We start from the raw sequence: 21,211 nt of genomic DNA on the forward strand, positions 1-21,211 counted from the left end.
TGTTGAATTTCAAATACCTTTATATCTGTCCACATAGCATTTTTTACTCCTTCAGGTATATGTTTCCACAACTCTTTCGCAATACTGCATCTTTCTCGAGTAAGAAGTGCTACGTAACTCTTAAAATGGGAGGCATTGTTACCATAACACTCTCCAGTTTCTAGATCAAACTGGAGAGGGATCTTTATACCCGTTTTACGAACGTTTTCAATTGCTTTCAACATAGTGGGACCTCTAACACTTTTTTTATTACGTTGACTAGTTTCAGCAGAGTTGTCGGTTGAATCAGCCATATCGTATCTGTTTAAGTATTTAAACAATAATCAAAATAAAAGGAGAAAAGCAATTACATAAGCAGTAGCAGAAGTTTTTTTTTCAAAACATAAAAGCTAAAAACTAACAGTACATATTCAAAACATTACAGATGCATTACATAAACAGCACATCAAAACATAATCAAAATAAAAGGAGAAAAGCAATGATATGCTAGCATCTGCAGCTTTTTCTTCTCTAATCCCATATTCCTTCGTCATGATCTAAACGAATAGCTGCATGCACATCATCCTCTTCGTTTTCTTCAATGAAGGTAGGCACATCTGATGAGAAAGGAGGAATTTCGGAAATATCAAGCTCTTGATTTTCATAACTACCATGCACATTTTTTCCTTGTAGAACCACCGACCACCGTTCATTAGAAGGATCTTTGACATAAAACACTTGTTTTGCTTGGGATGCCATGATGAAAGGTTCGTCTTTATAAGCTAACTTGCAAAGATCAACTATTGTAAATCCTAATTCATCAATTCTCACACCATTGTTGATATCAATCCATTTACATTTGAATAAAGGCACTTTAAACACAACGTAATCAACCTCCCAGATCTCTTCAATCACCCCAAAGTAGGGTGTAGATGCCATAACCGGATTTTTATCTTTGGAACTAGAGAAGTGCATGGACTCTGCCACAATCATAACCCCACTATTTTGCATGGTACTGCGGTCATCCTTTGATTTTGTATAAAAGGAAGTTTTGTTAATATCATATGCACTCCAAGTCAATATGTTACATTTAGGCTCATAGGACAACCACTTTATTGTATCGGAAACACTATCATCTTGGCAGACCTTTTCTTTAAACCACTCTGAGAATTTCTTATTATGCTCTCTTAACACCCATTTTTCATTCATCTTATCGTGCATTTTCTTTATGATGCTTTTGTGAGCAGACAAGTAAGGTTGAACTTCATCAGTGTTATTCAATATATACAAATGCGCTTGAAGAATTATATCAATATGCATGCTCTTGACATTTAAACCTTGCGTGCCCACACCGTCACATCTTCCATCATGACGAGACTTGGGAACCCCTATAGCATCCACTTCTGACAAATAGTTTGAACAAAACTCAATAGCTTCTTCTGCAATGTACCTCTCAACAATCGAAGCTTCCGGACGGTGTGGGTTTTTTGTATACCCTTTTAGGATCTTCATGTATCGCTCTATTGGATACATCCACCGTAAATAAATTGGGCCACACAATCTAATCTCCCTTACTAGATGAACAATCAAATGAACCATAATGTCAAAAAATGAAGGAGGAAAATACATCTCCAATTGACACAAGATAACTGCAGCTTCGTTTTCCAACTCGTCTAACTTCAATGGATCAATTGCTTTACAACATATTGCATTGAAGAATAAGCACAACCTGCATATAGCTTTCCTAACATTATCGGGCAATATCCCACGAATAGCCACAGGTAGTAGTTGTTGCATCAAGACATGACAATCATGAGATTTTAAGCCGATTAATTTGAGATCTTTCATTGATACAAGGCTCTTGACATTTGACGAGTAACCATGTGGCACTTTGATACTTTGTAAACACTTGCAAAAACTTGTTTTCTCGTCTTTAGACAAAGTGTGACACGCGGGAGGCAAATATGTCTTGTCATTGATTTTTTGTGGTAATAACTCTTGTCGTATACCCATCAAATCCATATCAAGACGAGCATGTGCACCATCTTTTGTCTTGCCTTTAATGTCGAGAAGTGTTCCAATTACACTATCACATACATTTTTCTCCACGTGCATCACATCAATACAATGTCTTACATCAAGACTAGACCAATATGGAAGATCAAAGAACACTGACCTCTTTTTCCATATACTTTTCACAACAGGCTGCTTTTTCCTTTTGACACTTTCACTTTCGGCTTTTGGCACTTTCGCTTTTGGCACTCTCCCTTTTGGCTTTTGGCACTTTCCGAAGACAACATTAATGTCTCGTTGTCGTTCATAAACTTCCTCTCCAGTTAAGGGCGTTGGAGCAACACCATTCTCTTGGTCTCCGTCAAAAGCTTTTCGCAATCTACGATATGGATGATAACGATTTAGAAATTTTCGGTGGCCAAGATAAACAGTCTTCTTTCCATTTTTCAGTTGCTTATAACATGTTTTTTTTTCACATATGGGACACGCATTATGCCCTTTAACGGAATACCCAGACAAATTGCCGTATGCCGGAAAGTCGTTGATGGTGCAAAACAACATGGCACGCATGTTGAACTGTTCACCAGAATACGAATCAAAAACATCCACTCCTTCCTCCCACAACACTTTCAAATCATCAATTAGTGGACTTAGATAAACATCTATGTCATTTCCTGGTTGTCTTGGGCCTGAAATCATCATCGATAACATAATATATTTACGCTTCATGCACAACCAAGGAGATAGGTTGTAAATCATCAGGAGAACAGGCCATGAACTATGGTTAGTACTTTGATTACCAAACGGATTCATTCCATCAGTAGCAAGTCCAAGTCTAAGGTTTCTCGACTCTTTGCCAAAATTTGGAAACAAAGAGTCAATTTTCTTCCATTGCAAAGAATCAGCTACATGGCGAATTTGGCCATCACATTTTCTCTCTTCTGCATGCCATCTAAGATTCTTTGCGTCATTTGCATTAGCAAACAATCTCTTGAACCTTGAAATTATTGGTAGGTACCATACGACTTTCGCGGGAGGACCCGTTTTGGTCACCTCATCATCACTAGAATCACCATCTTTCTTTTTGTAGCGAGACGCCTTACATGTCGGACAATGATTATAGTTTACAAACTCTTTTCGGTATAATATACAATCATTAGGGCATGCATGTATCTTTTCATACTCCAAACCCATTGGACACAATACTTTTTTCGCCTCGTAATAACGATTTGGCATTACATTACCTTCTGGAAGCATTTGTATCAACAATTCAAGCAATTCAGTGAAACTTTTGTCGGTCCACCCATTTTTTGCTTTCAAATTAAACAATTTTAACACCGCAGACAAACGGGTAAAATTTGTGCATCCCGGATACAATGGTTCATCCTTGTCACTGCATAAAGTTTCATACACATGCGCCCTCTTAAACGAATCTTCTCCAATATCACGCATCATGTCTTCCAGTCGATCATCGATATCCACACTACCACTTTCTCTATGGGACACACTTGGCGTTGCAACTACTTCACCGTGTCATATCCATTGTGTATAATTTTGACAAATCCCGTCACAAATTAGATGATTCATGATTTCTTTCTTAGTACGTTTTGGTTCTTTATTTGCACAATTTATACACGGACATAGAAAAAGTGGAGGAAATTCAGGAGGAGGACGTTCTAGTTCAGCATTACTTTCCGCAAACTGTAGAAATTCCATCACTCCATGTCTGTACTCAGTACTTAATCGATTAGCTCTCATCCAACTACGGTCCATACCTACGTTTCGAAATTTATGCATTCTAAGTTAAAGGAATGACTAGGTTGTTACTATTGCGAAACATTCTCTCGCCCTATTTTAATAAAAATTCATAGCCTATAACAGAATGACTAGATTATGCATTCTATTTTAATAAAAATTCATAGCCTATAGCTTCTATGTTTTGAAATAGAATCGGTACCTGTAGATGAGACCGTGATTGAACCTTCTAACTTCAAACAAAGATGACAACACCAAAAAAGAGCAACACCAGCCCCTGCACAGCACAAGCAACACGCAGGAGCAGCAATCACCGCCTAACGCAGGAGCAGCAATCACCGCCTAACACAGCAACCCCTGCACAGCACAAGCATTACATATCATCTATGAAGTAAAAAATAATCAAAATAGCAGCAAAATAAATATCATAAACAGAAATGACCATATATCTTTTTACTTTTCATTAAATCTCATGCTAAAGTGACCTACACAGACCTACACAGACTTCCAAATCTCATGCAAATTTGTATTTTTATATTGACATTCTCATCATCAAGCCATCAAGCAGAAGAAGAATGAAAACCCACACAAAAAAACACAGACCCACACAGAAATGAACATCACAGACCCACGAAAACGACGTGAATGAAAACGAATGAAAACCCAAGCGAATGAAAACGAATGAACAAGAATGAAAATGAATGAAAACGAAAACGAATGAAATTTGGAGGAAGTTTGATTTATTCATACCTTTACCGAATAAAAACGAAGAAATTTGGAGGCGAATCAAGCATTCTAGGGTTTGGAGAATGAAACCGAATGAAATTGGAGAGATTGGAGAATGGAGAATGGAGAATGGAGAGATTGGAGAATGATTGGGAAATTGGAGTGTTTGATTTGAAGAACTTGGGACGATTTGGAAGAACTTGGGACGATTGAGAATGGAGAGTTTGCAGTGGGAGGGAGATTGAACGCGTATGAAAATTGGGAATGAAAATGACAATATGAAAAATATAATAACACTATTAGGATTCCACTACCGGTGAATCCTAGATCGGTAGTGAAAAGTGGGAATATGAAAAAAATAATAACACTATTAGGATTCCACTACCGGTGAATCCTAGATCGGTAGTGGAAGATAATTAAAACAAATTTGTACGTAATTACGACATTGCCACCGTGTCTACTTTCCACTACGGATTTAGCAAAGCCGGTAGTGAAATCCCTTGTCTCTGAACTTTCCACTACCGTTTTAAAAATATCAGTAGTGGAATCCTTTGGTCAAATGTATTTCACTACTGGTATTCACATACCGGTAGTGGTATCTCCAAACCAAAAGTCATTTTTCTACTAGTGTATGGTGGTTGTGACTAAGGTCAATTTTCTCTCAACCTCGCAAATTTCTTTTTAGTATGTGGCAAAACCAGTCATCTAGAGATCACATTTTAATAGTAGCAATTTCTCATATACGTACGTAGCCTACGAAACATAAAATTAAAAAAAAATTAATAATTTAAGCCCATTATAAATTTTTAAAGTACAATAAAGACGATTTGACATCATGAGATAAAATTTGTAGACTATAATTCATAGCATTGACGCTTATTATATCTACTTAAAGTGAGGTAAAATTACTTGTCATAATATGTTTGAAAACTATATTTGTATAATTTGGAAATAGACGGAGTAGTAATATGAATTCCTACTACATTGTACAGACTTGCAGTTATTTTAGGTATCATTGATAAATATGTGTCGTATTTAAAAATTCATATATTTTTTATATATTCCTCTTTTGATACAAATTGCCTTTAACTTGATGGAGTAAATTAGTAATTTCATTAGTATCTCATTTAACTAACTTTATTAATTATTATAACATTATTTAATTAAAATTTGGCAAAAAATATATAAAAAAGACATTGCAAAATGACACCAAACCAGAAACAATTAAAACAATAATGCAATACCACCTCACCTTCGGCACTATTGATAAATATGTGCGCAGGTACCACCTCCTCCTTCACAACGGGTACAACCGCCATCTACCAACCAACAGTGCATACCTTACCAACAACCTTATCGTGCAGATTTCAGGTCCAGATTACCTACCTTAAACATCTTCTAGAAGAGGGTATCAATTAAACTCCTCAATTTAACTAACCGGTCTTCTTCTATTCATCATTCCTTTCAAAGGCCAACCTTTTTGGTTGATATATTAGCTAAACAAGACTCAATATCCGATAAGAATTGTCCCATCAGAAATAATTTTCTTGAATAATATCTTAATTTATTTTATTGTAATTTTATTAAGAGTTTTGCTATTTAAAGCGAAATTAGATTCACGAATGCATAATTCACCAAAAAAAAATTCACGAATGCATTACGAATTAATTGTTGCCATTAGATCTTGTCCGTTTGTCAACATACATGAGGGGTTGATGAAATTAAATACTTATCTATAATATAAAGCTTCTTGTCGTGATACCGTCGTGATAAAACCATTCGTGATAAATAGCTTTTCCTTTTCTTAATGTCCTCCTTGTATTGGATTGTCAAGATTTTCTAATTCTTCATTCAAATTCAATTAGTTAATAAATGCGTAATTTATAAAATTTGTATGAATAATATGTAATGAATGTCCATTATTGTGTAGGTTTTCTTGTCCCCTAATTGTGTCCTATAAATAGGACCCTTTGTTATAATGTAATACACACCTTGAATAGAACAATACAATAGTCTATTCTCTCTTCTCTTTCTCTCCTTCATCTATTCTTCCATATTATTGTTCATGCTTAGAAATTGTTCATAACACGTTATCAGCACGATAGTCTCTCCCCTTTCAAGAAAGGTATAGCAACAAAGGGAAGTGACAATTTTATTTTATGTATGATTTTTTTTATTCTATTCTTTCAGATAATTTTTTGTCTTCTTGTTTTTTTTATATTGATTCACAAACCTTCGATCCAGAAGTATCGTGGTGAAATTTTTGAAATATGAATCCCGAAGATTCATAGTATGATAAAATTTTAAAATATGAATCTTGAAGATTCATATTATGATGAAATTTTAAAATATGAATCCTGAAGATTCATGGTGTGATAAATTTTAAAATATGAATCCTGAAGATTCATAGTATGATGAAATTTTAAAATATGAATCCTGAAGATTCATAGATATAAGTAAAATGAACATCAATCCCTGAAGGATTGGATAAATAACTGATTGAATATATATTTGATCCGTTATACAGTTCTTAAACAATTTTAAAATCAATTTGTATTACCCACGAATTCCTGAAGAATTCATTACGGATACATCTTTGAAGGATTGTACAATTAGATATATTATAATATAACGAAGAATATGGATTATTCTTATGAGGATTGCATAAAGGATTATTCTTACATTATAACAATATTATATAGTTCCTGAAGAACTTAAAAGAAAAATCAAATTATTTCTTAAGAATTCCAGAAGAATTCAATATACATATGCATCCCTAAAGGATAGTTTTACCAATTTTTATAAAATTTTGGCAATTTACAATTTTCAATGAATTTATTTATTTATTTCTATATTGTACAAAACATAAAAAATGTATATCATATGCCAATTTTGTTATCAATACGTTATATGCCAATTTATTTTAATTTTTTCAATAAGTTACTAATTAATCTTATTCATAACATAGGTTACATTATAATTATAATTAAGTTACTATTTAATTTGTATTATAAATTTTCAGTACGTTACATTACATTAGTATTAATAAAAAAAATAATTGGAATTAATTTTTGGGTAAATGATCATTTACCCCCCTACAAAATAAGCAAATTTTCGTTTACCCCCCTATGCAAATTTTTTTTCTGTTTACCCCCCTGCAAAAAATAGATTCACTCATTTTGCCCCCCGTGTGTGCAGCAGGACATGTGAATGTGCAAATCTAATGACATGGCTTGTACACGTGGAAAAAATAATTAATATTTATTTTTTAAAATTCACGTCAGATAATATATTTTTTTTAAAAAAAAAAAATTCCTACAAAATAAAAAAATGGATTTTTTTTTTCCCAAAACCAAAAAAAACCTACAAATAAATTTTTTTCCTACAAAATTTTTTAAAACAATTTCTGCAAAAAAAGTAATTTTTTTTCCTACAAAGAATTTAAAAAAATTTCCAACAAAAAAAAAATGAATTTTCTTATTTTGCTCCCAAAATAAATATTTACTCCAAAATAAAGTTTATTTTCAAAATAAAAATTTTAAAGATTTATTTTCAAATCTTTTTGAATTAAAAAAACATGATCTTTATTTTTTAAAAACAAAACATTATTTTTTTGTTAATCTCTTTGAATTAAAAAAAATAGAAAAATAAGTTTTATTCGTATTTTTCTCTTATACCAAAATCATTTGTCCTAGAACAAGAAAAATAGAAGGAAGCAGAAGACAATAACGAAGTAGAAGAAGATTCCGGTGATTGAAGAAGATGACGACGAATATGATCACGACGGTGGAAGCAAACCGGCGAAGATTCTGTTTTTTTTAAATCAAAAAGATTTGAAAATAATTTTTTAATATCTTTATTTTGAAAATAAACTTTATTTGGGAGAAAAATATGAAAATTCGTTTTTTTATTTTAGGAAAAAAATAATAATTTTGTACGAAAAAAACTATTTGTAGGAATTTTTTAAAATTTTGTAGGGAAAAAAATTTTATTTGTAGGATTTTCTTTTTATTTTGGAAAAAAATTCGTTTTATTAATTTTGTAGGAAAAAAAATAAAATTTTTTTTTTTGAAAAAAATATTATCTGACGTTGAAGTTAAAAATAAATATAAATGTTTTTTTCCACGTGTACAAGTCACGTCAGCAAATTTGCACAATCACATGTCCTGCTGTACACACAGGGGGCAAAATGAGTGAATCTATTTTTTGCAGGGGGGTAAACAGAAAAAAAATCTGCATAGGGGGTAAACGAAAATTTGCTTATTTTGCAGGGGGGTAAATGATCATTTACCCTTAATTTTTTTATTTGACCATGTTTATTTTGCTTATCTAAGTATTTGCTTAATTTTATTATTTGATGATAGTATATATCAATGATAAATGAATGAAAAATCATTCCCAGAAGTGAATGAAGTCCAACCCATTGATGTTACTCCATTCCCGGAAGTGAATGTAGCAACACACGATTACCATGGACAAAATTGTGGCCATCATTGAGGTAATAGTCATGGCCGTGTTAATTTTAAAAGTCCGGCTTCTCGCTAGAATTGAAAGAAAAAAAAGGAAAAGTAGACAAATTAGCAAAACTAATGAAAATATATGTGATATTAGCTAGTTCCCGAAGAACTAATTAAAGAATAAAAAGGGAAAACCTTAATATTGAAGCATCTTTGAATGATTTCTCAAAGAATAAAATTTTCTTGAAGAAATTATGAAGATTATTATGATCATTATATGAAGATCACTTGTGATATAGTTCTTGAAAAGCTAAAGCTTTAATATTAGCGCATCTTTGATGGATTGCTCAAAGAATATGGATTTTCTTAACCAATATTATGAAAGATTGTAAAATTGTGTTTTTCTCTAGCCATTCTGAATAGAGATTTGTTGTTGAGTTCCTGAAGAACTAATTTTTGTTTACAACATGATTAAAGTCCATATGATCTATTTGATCTTAGTATAAATTGGACCAAAATTAAAAGAACAATTATGTATGTCTCTTGAATATGCTCATGAAGTAGCAAACTTATGAAAATAATTTCAAAAAAATATTTGATTAATCATATTTTAGATTGGTACAATTTCAATAATTATCAATTGAAATGTGAAAGTTTTTACATGATAATTCGACTTTTTTCTCGATGTACAACTTAGTAAGATCTCTATCTATCTATTTTATATTTTACTATGAGGTAGACGATTATTATTCCCTATGAAATATATGCCTAAGAAAAAAGTTACATTTAGCTTTTTATACATTAAACTTTTTTTTTTTTCAAATTATAATTTTTATATATATATACGAACGATAATTACACTTGAATGGAAGGCAAACGGGCAACAAGCTGCGCCGCTAACCCTTTTTGAATGGCAAAACCATTAATTGTTAATTACTGGTGATTATGTTAATTACTGGCAACAAGCTGCACCATTAAACTTTGAATTTATTTTATGGTGATTATGTTTTCTTAAGCTTTGAATACAATTATTTTCTTAATTACTTATAATTATAATTCGGTTACAGTTTGTAAATATAAACTGATTTTAATTATTCCGGTTACATATTTAAATCAATTGATTGATTTTAATTTTAAAATCTTTTAATTGTTACTATATTTTAATTTCTAATTCTACTGAAATCCACATAAAAAATTTTTTGTTATACTTTATTTTTACTCTTTTAATTCTCATACAAATAAATTATTACTATTTTTTTATTGTGTTCCACCGAAAAGATTTTTTACTCTTATTTTTTACTCTTTTAATTCTACTGATATCTTTTTTATTGCGTCAATGCATTCTCATATTTGTTTAGCTTGAAAATATTCATCGATACTACTATTCATGAAAAATTAAATTTTATATTTGGTAGTACGAAAATTATTGAAGACTCCAGAAGAGTCAATGCATTGTTATATCGAGAAACAAAGTTGCACTTTGCTAATGTATTTTATATTTTAAGTCTTAAAGAAATTTGTTACCGAAGGATATTCACATAAATGAATATCATATTGAAACAAGAAACGACGGAGATATTTTATCTCTATATTACGAGACATATTATCAACTTTTATCTCTAGTTTGTGGTGTACTTATGATATTAGTGCAACTTAAGCACATGTTTAAGTAAACCAGAAGTTTACAATTTAAATTATATTAAGTTTGTAATTGGCATGATCGGATGGGTCATCCCGTATCTATTATGATGTGAAATATAAAATAATTTTATATGAATTGAAGGGCCTGAAATTTCTTCAATCTAATAATTTTTATGTGTTACTAGTTCCCGAATAAAGTTGATAAATTAAGTAAATGAACATCTTTTATTTTTTAGAATATATATAAGGTGATATTTGTAAATCAATACACCGATCATGTGGACCGATTAGATTCCTAAAATTTTAATTGATGCATCAACTAAATGGTCACATGTATGTTTGTTATAAACTCACAACCAGAAGTTTGTGAGATTATTTTTAAGAGATCGTTTTATATATATTATTCTAGAAAATATTTGATAAATATCATATGTTAATTGAAATTTATACCAAACATCTTGTGAAATATGTTCATACAAACAAAACAATAATGGACCTGAAGATTCATTCTAAGTTATAGTTGGGAACACTCAAACATGTATGTTGAGATATTGAATAGCATCATGCCAACAAATTATTATATACATAAGCTCTCCCCTAATTTATTTGAATTTTAGTTTATAAACCTATTTTCCCATATAATTAAACATTTTTGGATGTGTTGGGTACGTTTCAATTGCTCCAATATAATGCATTTAAATGGGTAGTAAAAGAATATTGGGAAAATAATTTTTATATGAATCTCCAAAGTGAGCCAATAATTGGAGATCTTTTTACAGCTTTATGGGCTGATTATCAATTGGTGAATTAGTTTTCCCAATATTAGGGGGAGATAATAAGCATCTAAAAATATGAACTAGAAGTTCAATTGAAATGTTTTGAAATAAATTAATAATTGTTATTTTGATCCTCTTAGAAATCAATATGAACCAGAAGTTCAAAAGATAACTCATTTGCAAAGTTTATGAAATCAATCAACAGCTGCTAATGCTCCAATAAAAATGAATGTCCCTGTTGGACAATCTAATATTGCAAATGATTCCTAACCACGCGTGAAGCATGGTAAGCAAATCGGTTCCAAAGATAAAAATCCTCAAACAAGAAAATGAGCTAAAAACAAAGATGACCCGAGTGACGATATGAAAATAGTATTTGACATAATCAGTTCCAAAAGAACTTATCAGGTACCTGTAATTTAAGAAAATATAGAGATCTCGACAAACTATGTCATGAATGGAATACGATGGAACCGAGATGAAGTCAACGTTGACAATATTTTTGCACATAATAAAGCGCTATATATGTGATAAATGAAAATGAGGATCATAAATCAAAGTCTATTAAAGATTATAGACAATGAAATGATTGACTAAATAAGATAGACGCAATGGATACAAAATTAAACTAGCTTTGCAAATCGAAATGTTTTTGGACCAGTAGTCCATTTCATCTGCAGATGGAGATAAATCGATATGAATAAGTTTTCAAGAGAAAAATAATAAAAACAAAATGTTTAGAGTTTGAATTGTTATTCAAGTATATTGATAAATGTCAATCATTGATTTCAAGAAGCATATTCACCTGAAGTGAATTCAAAAAATTAATTAAGTTGAGTAGCATCTGAAATACTCAATTCATTTGAAATATGTGTTTTAACGTATTTTACTGGCTCACTTGATAATGATGATCCCTGAAGGATTTAGTTATATTTGACAATGAATTATTTATATCTGAGGCTTAAATTAATGATAAAATATCATCTAGACTCCCGAAGAGCTTATGAGATATTCTCATTTAAATTTATAATTTAAATAAGATTATATAGCAAAAGTATTAAAACAGTTTGACATTGACAAATCTAATTTGTTGTATACTAAAAATGGTTGCAATGTCATTTGATGTGTCATGCCTCAAGAAAATGATGAACAATTTGAATTGGTCCTGAAGTACCATATCTTAATTCAATTAAGCTCACTAATATATTTGCTATAATTTCGTAGTATTTTATTTTTGCCTATTCATCCAACCCAAATATTGAAGTAAAGCAAAACATAGAATTATTTATACTTTAAAGAAACAACAATATCATCCAATCATGTGAAGATTTTAGCATTACATCAAGCAAGCTGAGAAGATGTTTTTGTTGAGGATTGTAATTCAACACATACAAGAAATTCGTTGTTTTATTACAAAATGATGGTTCCTGCAACAACTCAACATGAAGATAATTTCAGACGCAGTGCTAATTTAGAGAAGAGTATAATAAAGAAGATATGACAAAATTTTCTACAGAGTCAACTTTTAGTAAAACTTTGGAGCAGTTAGTACAGAAGATTATTTGATTTTTCATCTCATGTATAATAATTGTCTTTATGAGGGGGAGATATAAATATGTTCTGCACTCTTTTTCCCTTCACCGTGGTTTTGTCCCACTGGGTTTTCCTGGTAAGGTTTTTAATGAAGCAGTTCACACACAAATGATGATGTACTCTTTTTCCTTCACTAGGGTTTTTTTTTTTTAGAGAAAGAATACCCTTCATGGACATTCAAGGGGGAGTGTTATGAATAATATGTAATGAATGTCCATTATTGTGTAGGTTTTCTTGTCCCCTAATTGTGTCCTATAAATAGGACCCCTTTGTTACAATGTAATACACACCTTGAATAGAACAATACAATAGTCTATTCTCTCTTCTCTTTCTCTCCTTCATCTATTCTTCCATATTATTGTTCATGCTTAGAAATTGTTCATAACAGCCTATAGATTATCATCTTGTTTTTGCATGATACTCATTAAAATCACTATTATTAAACTAATAAATATATTAAATCTTTTACAATTTATTCATATATATCAGATGAAAACCATATTACAAAAGTATGAAAACTAACAAGAATTATTACATGTAAAGAAAAGTACACCTCAATCTACCTAATTGGTATTCTTCTATCATCACGGCTTTCTAGACAACTCTTTTTGGTGATATTTTAGCTAAACAATGTATTGGCAAGAATTTTTCCTACCAAAAATTCTAATTCTTCCGAATAATTTTCTTTAGGAAAAACTCATTAATCACTTGAACTCGGTGTCTTGATTTGTTTGATTGTAATTTTCTTAATGCCCTCCTTGTGTTGGATCGTCAAGGTTTTATCATTTTTCATTTAATTAGTTAATACTCCATCCGTCTCAAAATTATTGTCACAATTTGACTATGTCCACTATTCATACATGCTACTTTGACTTATATTTTTTTATTAATGTATAAAGATAAATATTAGCATATCAAATCTTGTTAGATTTGTCTTGACGAGTACTATCAAAATATCAATTTTTCAAAAATTTTAATAATACACAATTAAAAATATTAATGATAATGTGCAGTAGTAAAATGTGACAATTATTTTGGGATGGAGGGAGCCTCTGATTATATAAAAAACAAAAAGTTAAGGGAATAAATGCGTAATAATTTATAAAATTTAGCCTATAGATTATCATCTTAATTGTTTTTGCATGTTACACATTAAAATCACTATTAAATTTTGCATTTGTATTAAACTAAGAAATCTACTAAATCTTTTACAATTTATTCATATATCAGATGAAATGCATATAATAAAAGTATGAAAACTAACAAGAATTAATTATTTCACGATAACAAGGATTCTAAGCTTGGTGCGAGATAAATGTCTTTAACCTAGCTACACATCCACCCGATTTTCATGGGTTATATCCGTCAAAATAGGAGTTGTTGTTCAAATCAAGTTTAGATATAAATAAACTTGATTAGTTATGTTTCAAGGTCTATGTCTTAACAGTGACATAGCTTCTTCAATATTAGGCATGAAATCTTTTTCACCATGTCTCTTGAATCAAAACCTTGTGACATGTTTTGAGAGATTGTATTCAAGACTCTGGTCTTGAAATGTGATCCAGAAGCGTTGCACACCACTGACTTTTCATGGTCAATCCTATACTCTGTTATTTATTTATATCTAAACTTGATTTGAACAACAACTCCTATTTTGACGTATAGGAATGACCATGAAAAGCCAGAGTTATGCAACGCTTGTGGATCACAAATTTCAAGTTCAAGAGTAACTCTTGAACACAATCTCTCGAAACATGTCACATGCAAGATTTGGATTCAAGAGGCATGGTGAAAAAGATTTCATACCTAATATTGAAGAAGCTATGTCACCGTTAAGACATAGACCTTGAAAAATAACTAATCAAAGAAATCACGGTTGCTGAAATAATAAAAATTTCATGGACGGATTTATCAAACATATATGCACTAATGGCATATTGAGATTGAGTTGTTGCTGGGCTCATCGATTCATGCAAAAAAGAGCAGCTTTTGGCTACATGGAATTCAAAGGAATGTGAAGAGTATTTGTTCAAAATGTGAATGGAATGGTTGCGGCTAATGGTTGCGGCTAATGAAAGGGTTGTAGTTCTTAAACCCTAGTTGAAAAAATAGTGTATATATAGGAGTGGAGTGTCGAGTAGTTGAATTGGATGATAATGAATGAGTCAGCAACACATAAGCATCTGAATCATGGTCAATTCCACATTTAATGCTTTGGTCTTATCCAATATTTCATCTCGTACTACAATAAATCGTTTTGACCATGTTATACAAATTAAAAAATATACTTCCTTTGTCCCATTTTATAATAATCATTTTAACTAAATGTACTATTCATATGTCTTGTTTTCAACGTGCTTTTCTAAAAAAGTATAAATGTAGATATAATTATATAAAATGTTGTTTGATTTGTTTCGATGAATATTTTTAAAATATCAAATTTCTTTTTTTTTTGACACAATAAAATATCACATTTCTATAATTTTTACTAATAAAGAATTAAAGATATTCGTAATCAAAATTATGCATTGATATACGTGCAATGACAAATAAGTTCTTATATTTTGGGATGAAGGGAGTAATTAATATCGTTTGTAAAAAATTTAAGATCCTCTTCAATTTTTCTTTGTTCTTTTTAGAAGATTTTTTTAAATTTTGAAGGGAATTAATTATTTTTTTTACAATCAAGTCCCTAACTAAAGCGCATCTTTTTTTACAATCTGTAAAAAAATACTGTAGGAAAAATTATAATTCATTCTCTCTCTTGAATTGTAAAAATAACACCGATCGTCAACAAATTTAATACCACAACTCACTTTCTTAATCTCTATAATTTTCTCAATGGGGTGTTATATTTGGCGACAGAGGTAGTGGTTTACAAAATTATCCTTCATTTATTGTATGGAAAATGATAAATTAATGAATTAAAAGTATAGAGTAATAAATAGTTAATGATATAATAGAAAAAAATATCATTAACCAACATAGTGTGGCACAAGTGGTAGATACTTGGGTCCCTTAACCATTTTGGTCCTGGGTTCGATCCCCGGCCGGTGTGTATGGAGAAGTATTTGTTGGGACTGCAGTTGCGCGCGGAGGATACCTTTGGTTTACCAAAAAAAAAATCATTAATGTAAAATGTTTCATCTATAATGTAAAATGACTTATAATTTGATACAATTTTTTTTATCAAAGAGACTTATAATTAATTTGATACTTAAGGAGTAAATTTGTACTCCCTCCATCCCAAATTATAAGGGGAAAAATTCACTTTTTTTTCCTCAAATTATAGGGAAAAACACAAACATTTATCTTTTTCAAGATTTGTTTCTGCTTATTCTCATGAAATTAAATGCAAACTACAGTTAATTTACGCTCTCTCTTATCATTTTCATAACCAATAAAAATTGTTTTTATATCTTTCCATGCAACTATTTTCAAGAAAAATACAAAGAAACATATTTCAAATTATTATATTTTAGTTTTTCTTAATAAGTGTGTTTTTTATTTTTTGCATTATAATTTGGGACCGAGGAAATATTCAATTCTGATAATTATGAAATGAGTCAGCTACACGTAAGCATCTAGATCTGGGTCAAATTCACATTTATTGCTAAGATTTTATCTAAAAAATTTCTATTTAATTGTTTAATTAATTTCTAATTTTTTTCAATAAAGGTTTTTTATTTTTTTTCTTTTATTTTAATCCTCAATATTTTTCCTATTTTAATTTTTTTTTAACTTGACAAAAGTATATTATTCAATTATTTTCAAAAAAAATATAAAGAAACATATTTCGAATTATTATGTTTTAGTTTTTCTTAATAAGTATATTTTTTTTCTTAAGATGGAGGGAGTATTTAATTGTGATAATTATTAATTATGAATGAGTCAGCCACATATAAGCATCAGATCACATTTATTGCTATGGTTCATTTTATTTTTTGACAGCTTTAATTTCTAATCTCCTTAATATTTTTTCCTATTTTAATTTTTTTTTAACTTGACATAAATATATTAACAATCTATATATTTATATTACTATTTTTTTTTTCAATGTTGTCAATGAGGATCTAACGTAAAACTTCATGCATGTTACCCAAACTCCTCACCACTAGACCAAACCTAGTGGTTTATATATATTACTACTTAAAAGAACACAATTCGACTCCTAATAACAACAAAATATTAATTTATAGATATTACGATTGCCTTGAATATTTTTTACCATTTATTTAATGTGTTGCATTACAAAATATAATAATTAAACACAATATAATAATTTGTTGATAATATAGATAACCAGTAACAATCATGTGTAGTGTAATATAGAGGGAATCAACACAAGTGTTTATGTTGTTAAGTACTTATAACAAGGAACTTTTAACATATTATTCTTAACTAGATTGATAAGTGGTGGGAACCAACCACAAATCATGTTTTCTTCTAACAGTCAACCCAAAAGATTCTTTCATGTCAAGTTCTTCAGCCTTGTATCCATTAGGCATATTCCAATTAAAATGGAAAAGCAAATTTGCACTTGAAATTTCTAAGTTAGCAATACCAAATGATATGCCAGGACAAGTCCTTCTCCCAGCACCAAATGGTATAATCTGAAAATCAGCACCTTTGTAATCAACTGAACTATCAATGAACCTTTCTGGATAAAATTTCTCAGCATTAATCCAATATCTTGAATCTCTGCATATTGACCATGCATTATCACTTGAACTCGGTGTCTTGGTTTGTTTGATTGTAATTTTCTTAATGCCCTCCTTGTGTTGGATCGTCAAGGTTTTATCATTTTTCATTTAATTAGTTAATACTCCCTCCGTCTCAAAATTATTGTCACAATTTGACTATGTCCACTATTCATACATGCTACTTTGACTTATATTTTTTTTTTTTTTTTTTTTTTGTAGAGTTGACTTATATTTTTTTTATTAATGTATAAAGATAAATATTAACATATCAAATCTTGTTAGATTTGTCTCGATGAGTACTATCAAAATATAGTAAAATGTGACAATTATTTTGGGATGGAGGGAGTACAAGCCTCTAATTATATAAAAAAACAAAAAATTAAGGGAAAAAATGCGTAATAATTTATAAAATTTAGCCTATAGATTATCATCTTAATTGTTTTTGCATGTTACACATTAAAATCACTATTAATTTTTGCATTTGTATTAAACTAATAAATCTACTAAATCTTTTACAATTTATTCATATATCAGATGAAATGCATATAATAAAAGTATGAAAACTAACAAGAATTAATTATTTCACGATAACAAGGATTCTAAGCTTGGTGCGAGATAACTGTCTTTAACCTAGCTACACATCCACCCGATTTTCATGGGTTATATCCGTCAAAATAGGAGTTGTTGTTCAAATCAAGTTTAGATATAAATAAACTTGATTAGTTATGTTTCAAGGTCTATGTCGGTGACATAGCTTCTTCAATATTAGGCATGAAATCTTATCTTTTTCACCATGTCTCTTGAATCAAAAACTTGTGACATGTTTCGAGAGATTGTATTCAAGACTCTGGTCTTGAAATGTGATCCAGAAGCGTTGCACACCACTGACTTTTCATGGTCAATCCTATACTCTTTTATTTATTTATATCTAAACTTGATTTGAACAACAACTCCTATTTTGACGTATAGGAATGACCATGAAAAGCCAGAGTTGTGCAACGCTTGTGGATCACATATTTCAAGTTCAAGAGTAACTCTTGAACACAATCTCTTGAAACATGTCACATGCAAGGTTTTGATTCAAGAGGCATGGTGAAAAAGATTTCATGCCTAATATTGAAGAAGCTATGTCACCGTTAAGACATAGACCTTGAAACACAACTAATCAAAGAAATCACGGTTGCTGAAATAATAAAAATTTCATGGACGGATCTATCAAACATATATGCACTAATGGCACATTGAGTTGTTGCTGGGCTCATCGATTCAAGCAAAAAAGAGCAGCTTTTGGCTACATGGAATTCAAAGGAATGTGAAGAGTATTTGTTCAAAATGTGAATGGAATGGTTGCGGCTAATGAAAGGGTTGTAGTTCTTAAACCCTAGGTGAAAAAATAGTGTATATATAGGAGTGGAGTGTCGAGTAGTTGAATTGCGATGATAATGAATGAGTCAGCAACACATAAGCATCTAAATCATGGTCAATTCCACATTTAATGCTTTGGTCTTATCCAATATTTCATCTCGTACTACGATAAGTCGTTTTGACCATGTTATACAAATTAAAAAATATATTTCCTCCGTCCCATTTTATAATAACCATTTTAACTAAATGTACTATTCATATGTCTTATTTTCACCGTGCTTTTCTAAAAAAAGTATAAATGTAGATATAATTATATAAAATGTTGTAGTTTGATTTGTTTCGATGAATATTTTTAAAATATCAATTTTTTTTTTTACACAATAAAATATCACATTTCTATAATTTTTACTAATAGAGAATTAAAGATATTCGTAATCAAAATTATGCATTGATATACGTGCAATGACAAATAAGTTCTTATATTTTGGGATGAAGGGAGTAATTAATATCGTTTGTAAAAAATTTAAGATCCTCTTCAATTTTTCTTTGTCCTTTTTAGAAGATTTTTTAAATTTTCAAGGGAATTAATTATTGTTTTTACAATTAAGTCCTTAACTAAAGCGCATCTTTTTTTACGATCCGTAAACAATACTGTAGGAAAAATTATAATTCATTCTCTCTCTTGAATTGTAAAAATAACACCGATCGTCAACAAATTTAATACCACAACTCACTTTCTTAATCTCTATAATTTTCTCAATGGGGTGTTATATTTGGCGACAGAGGTAGTGGTTTACAAAATTATCCTTCATTTATTGTATGGAAAATGATAAATTAATGAATTAAAAATATAGAGTAATAAATAGTTAATGATATAATAGAAAAAATACCATTAACCAACATAGTGTGGCACAAGTGGTAGATACTTGAGTCCTTAACCATTTTGGTCCTAGGTTCGATCCCCGACCGGTGTGTATGGAGAAGTATTTGTTGGGACTGCAGTTGCGCGCGGAGGATACTTTTGGTTTACAAAAAAAAAATCATTAATGTGTGTGAAGTTATTTTGCACATGCGTCCAATAAAAAACCGACACATCATGTATGGTCATTAAAAACACATGATGTGTCACATTCATTAAATGACGTGGCAACGCGTCATTGGATGTATGTGTAAAAATAATTTACACCGACGGTGCACAACAATTAAACTCTAATGTAAAATGACTTATAATTTGATACAATTTTTTTTTATCAAAGCGACTTACAATTAATTTGATACTTAAGGAGTAAATTTATACTCCCTCCATCCCAAATTATAAGGGGGAAAATTCACTTTTTTTTCCTCAAATTATAGGGAAAAACACAAACATTTATCTTTTTCAAGATTTGTTTCTGCTTATTCTCATGAAATTAAATGCAAACCACATTTAATTTACGCTCTCTCTTATCATTTTCATAACCAATAAAAATTGTTTTTATATCTTTCCATGCAACTATTTTCAAGAAAAATACAAAGAAACATATTTCAAATTATTATATTTTAGTTTTTCTTAATAAGTGTGTTTTTTATTTTTTACATTATAATTTGGGACCGAGGAAATATTCAATTGTGATAATTATGAAATGAGTCAGCTACACGTAAGCATCTAGATCTGGGTCAAATTCACATTTATTGCTAAGATTTTATCTAAAAAATTTCTATTTAATTGTTTAATTAATTTCTAATTTTTTTTCAATAAAGGTTTTTTATTTTTTTTCTTTTATTTTAATCCTCAATATTTTTCCTATTTTAATTTTTTTTTAACTTGACAAAAGTATATTATTCAATTATTTTCAAAAAAAATATAAAGAAACATATTTCGAATTATTATGTTTTAGTTTTTCTTAATAAGTATATTTTTTTCCTTAAGATGGAGGGAGTATTCAATTGTGATAATTATGAATGAGTCAGCCACATATAAGCATCAAATCTGGGTCAAATTCACATTAATTGCTATGGTTCATTTTATTTTTTGACAGCTTTAATTTCTTATTTCCTCAATATTTTTTCCTATTTTAATTTTTTTAACTTTACATAAATATATTAACAATCTATATATTTATATTACTATTTTTTTTTCAATTTTGTCAATGAGGATCGAACGTAAAACTTCATGCATGTTACCCAAACTCCTCGCCACTAGACCAAACCTAGTGGTTTATAT

At 29.9% G+C, this 21,211-nt stretch overlaps 2 protein-coding genes across 2 annotated transcripts; both read right to left on the minus strand.

Moving 5' to 3' along the window:
- Positions 1-510: 510 nt before the first annotated feature.
- LOC123915170 lies at positions 511-4,863 on the minus strand. The gene is made up of 3 exons (XM_045966316.1): positions 4,498-4,863; positions 3,950-4,104; positions 511-3,767 (listed from the first exon to the last, which is right to left on the minus strand). Exon 3 carries the CDS (start codon positions 3,445-3,447, stop codon positions 511-513), a length of 2,937 nt encoding a protein of 978 aa, XP_045822272.1. The 5' UTR covers positions 3,448-3,767; positions 3,950-4,104; positions 4,498-4,863.
- A 12,368-nt stretch (positions 4,864-17,231) lies between these two features.
- On the minus strand, positions 17,232-17,835 carry LOC123912964 (cytochrome P450 71D8-like). The gene has a single exon (XM_045963559.1). It carries the CDS (start codon positions 17,749-17,751, stop codon positions 17,338-17,340), a length of 414 nt encoding a protein of 137 aa, XP_045819515.1. The 5' UTR covers positions 17,752-17,835; the 3' UTR covers positions 17,232-17,337.
- Positions 17,836-21,211: the final 3,376 nt, after the last annotated feature.

The sequence above is a fragment of the Trifolium pratense genome, linkage group LG3, assembly GCF_020283565.1.
Source record: "Trifolium pratense cultivar HEN17-A07 linkage group LG3, ARS_RC_1.1, whole genome shotgun sequence".
Classification (NCBI taxonomy): Eukaryota; Viridiplantae; Streptophyta; class Magnoliopsida; order Fabales; family Fabaceae; genus Trifolium; species Trifolium pratense.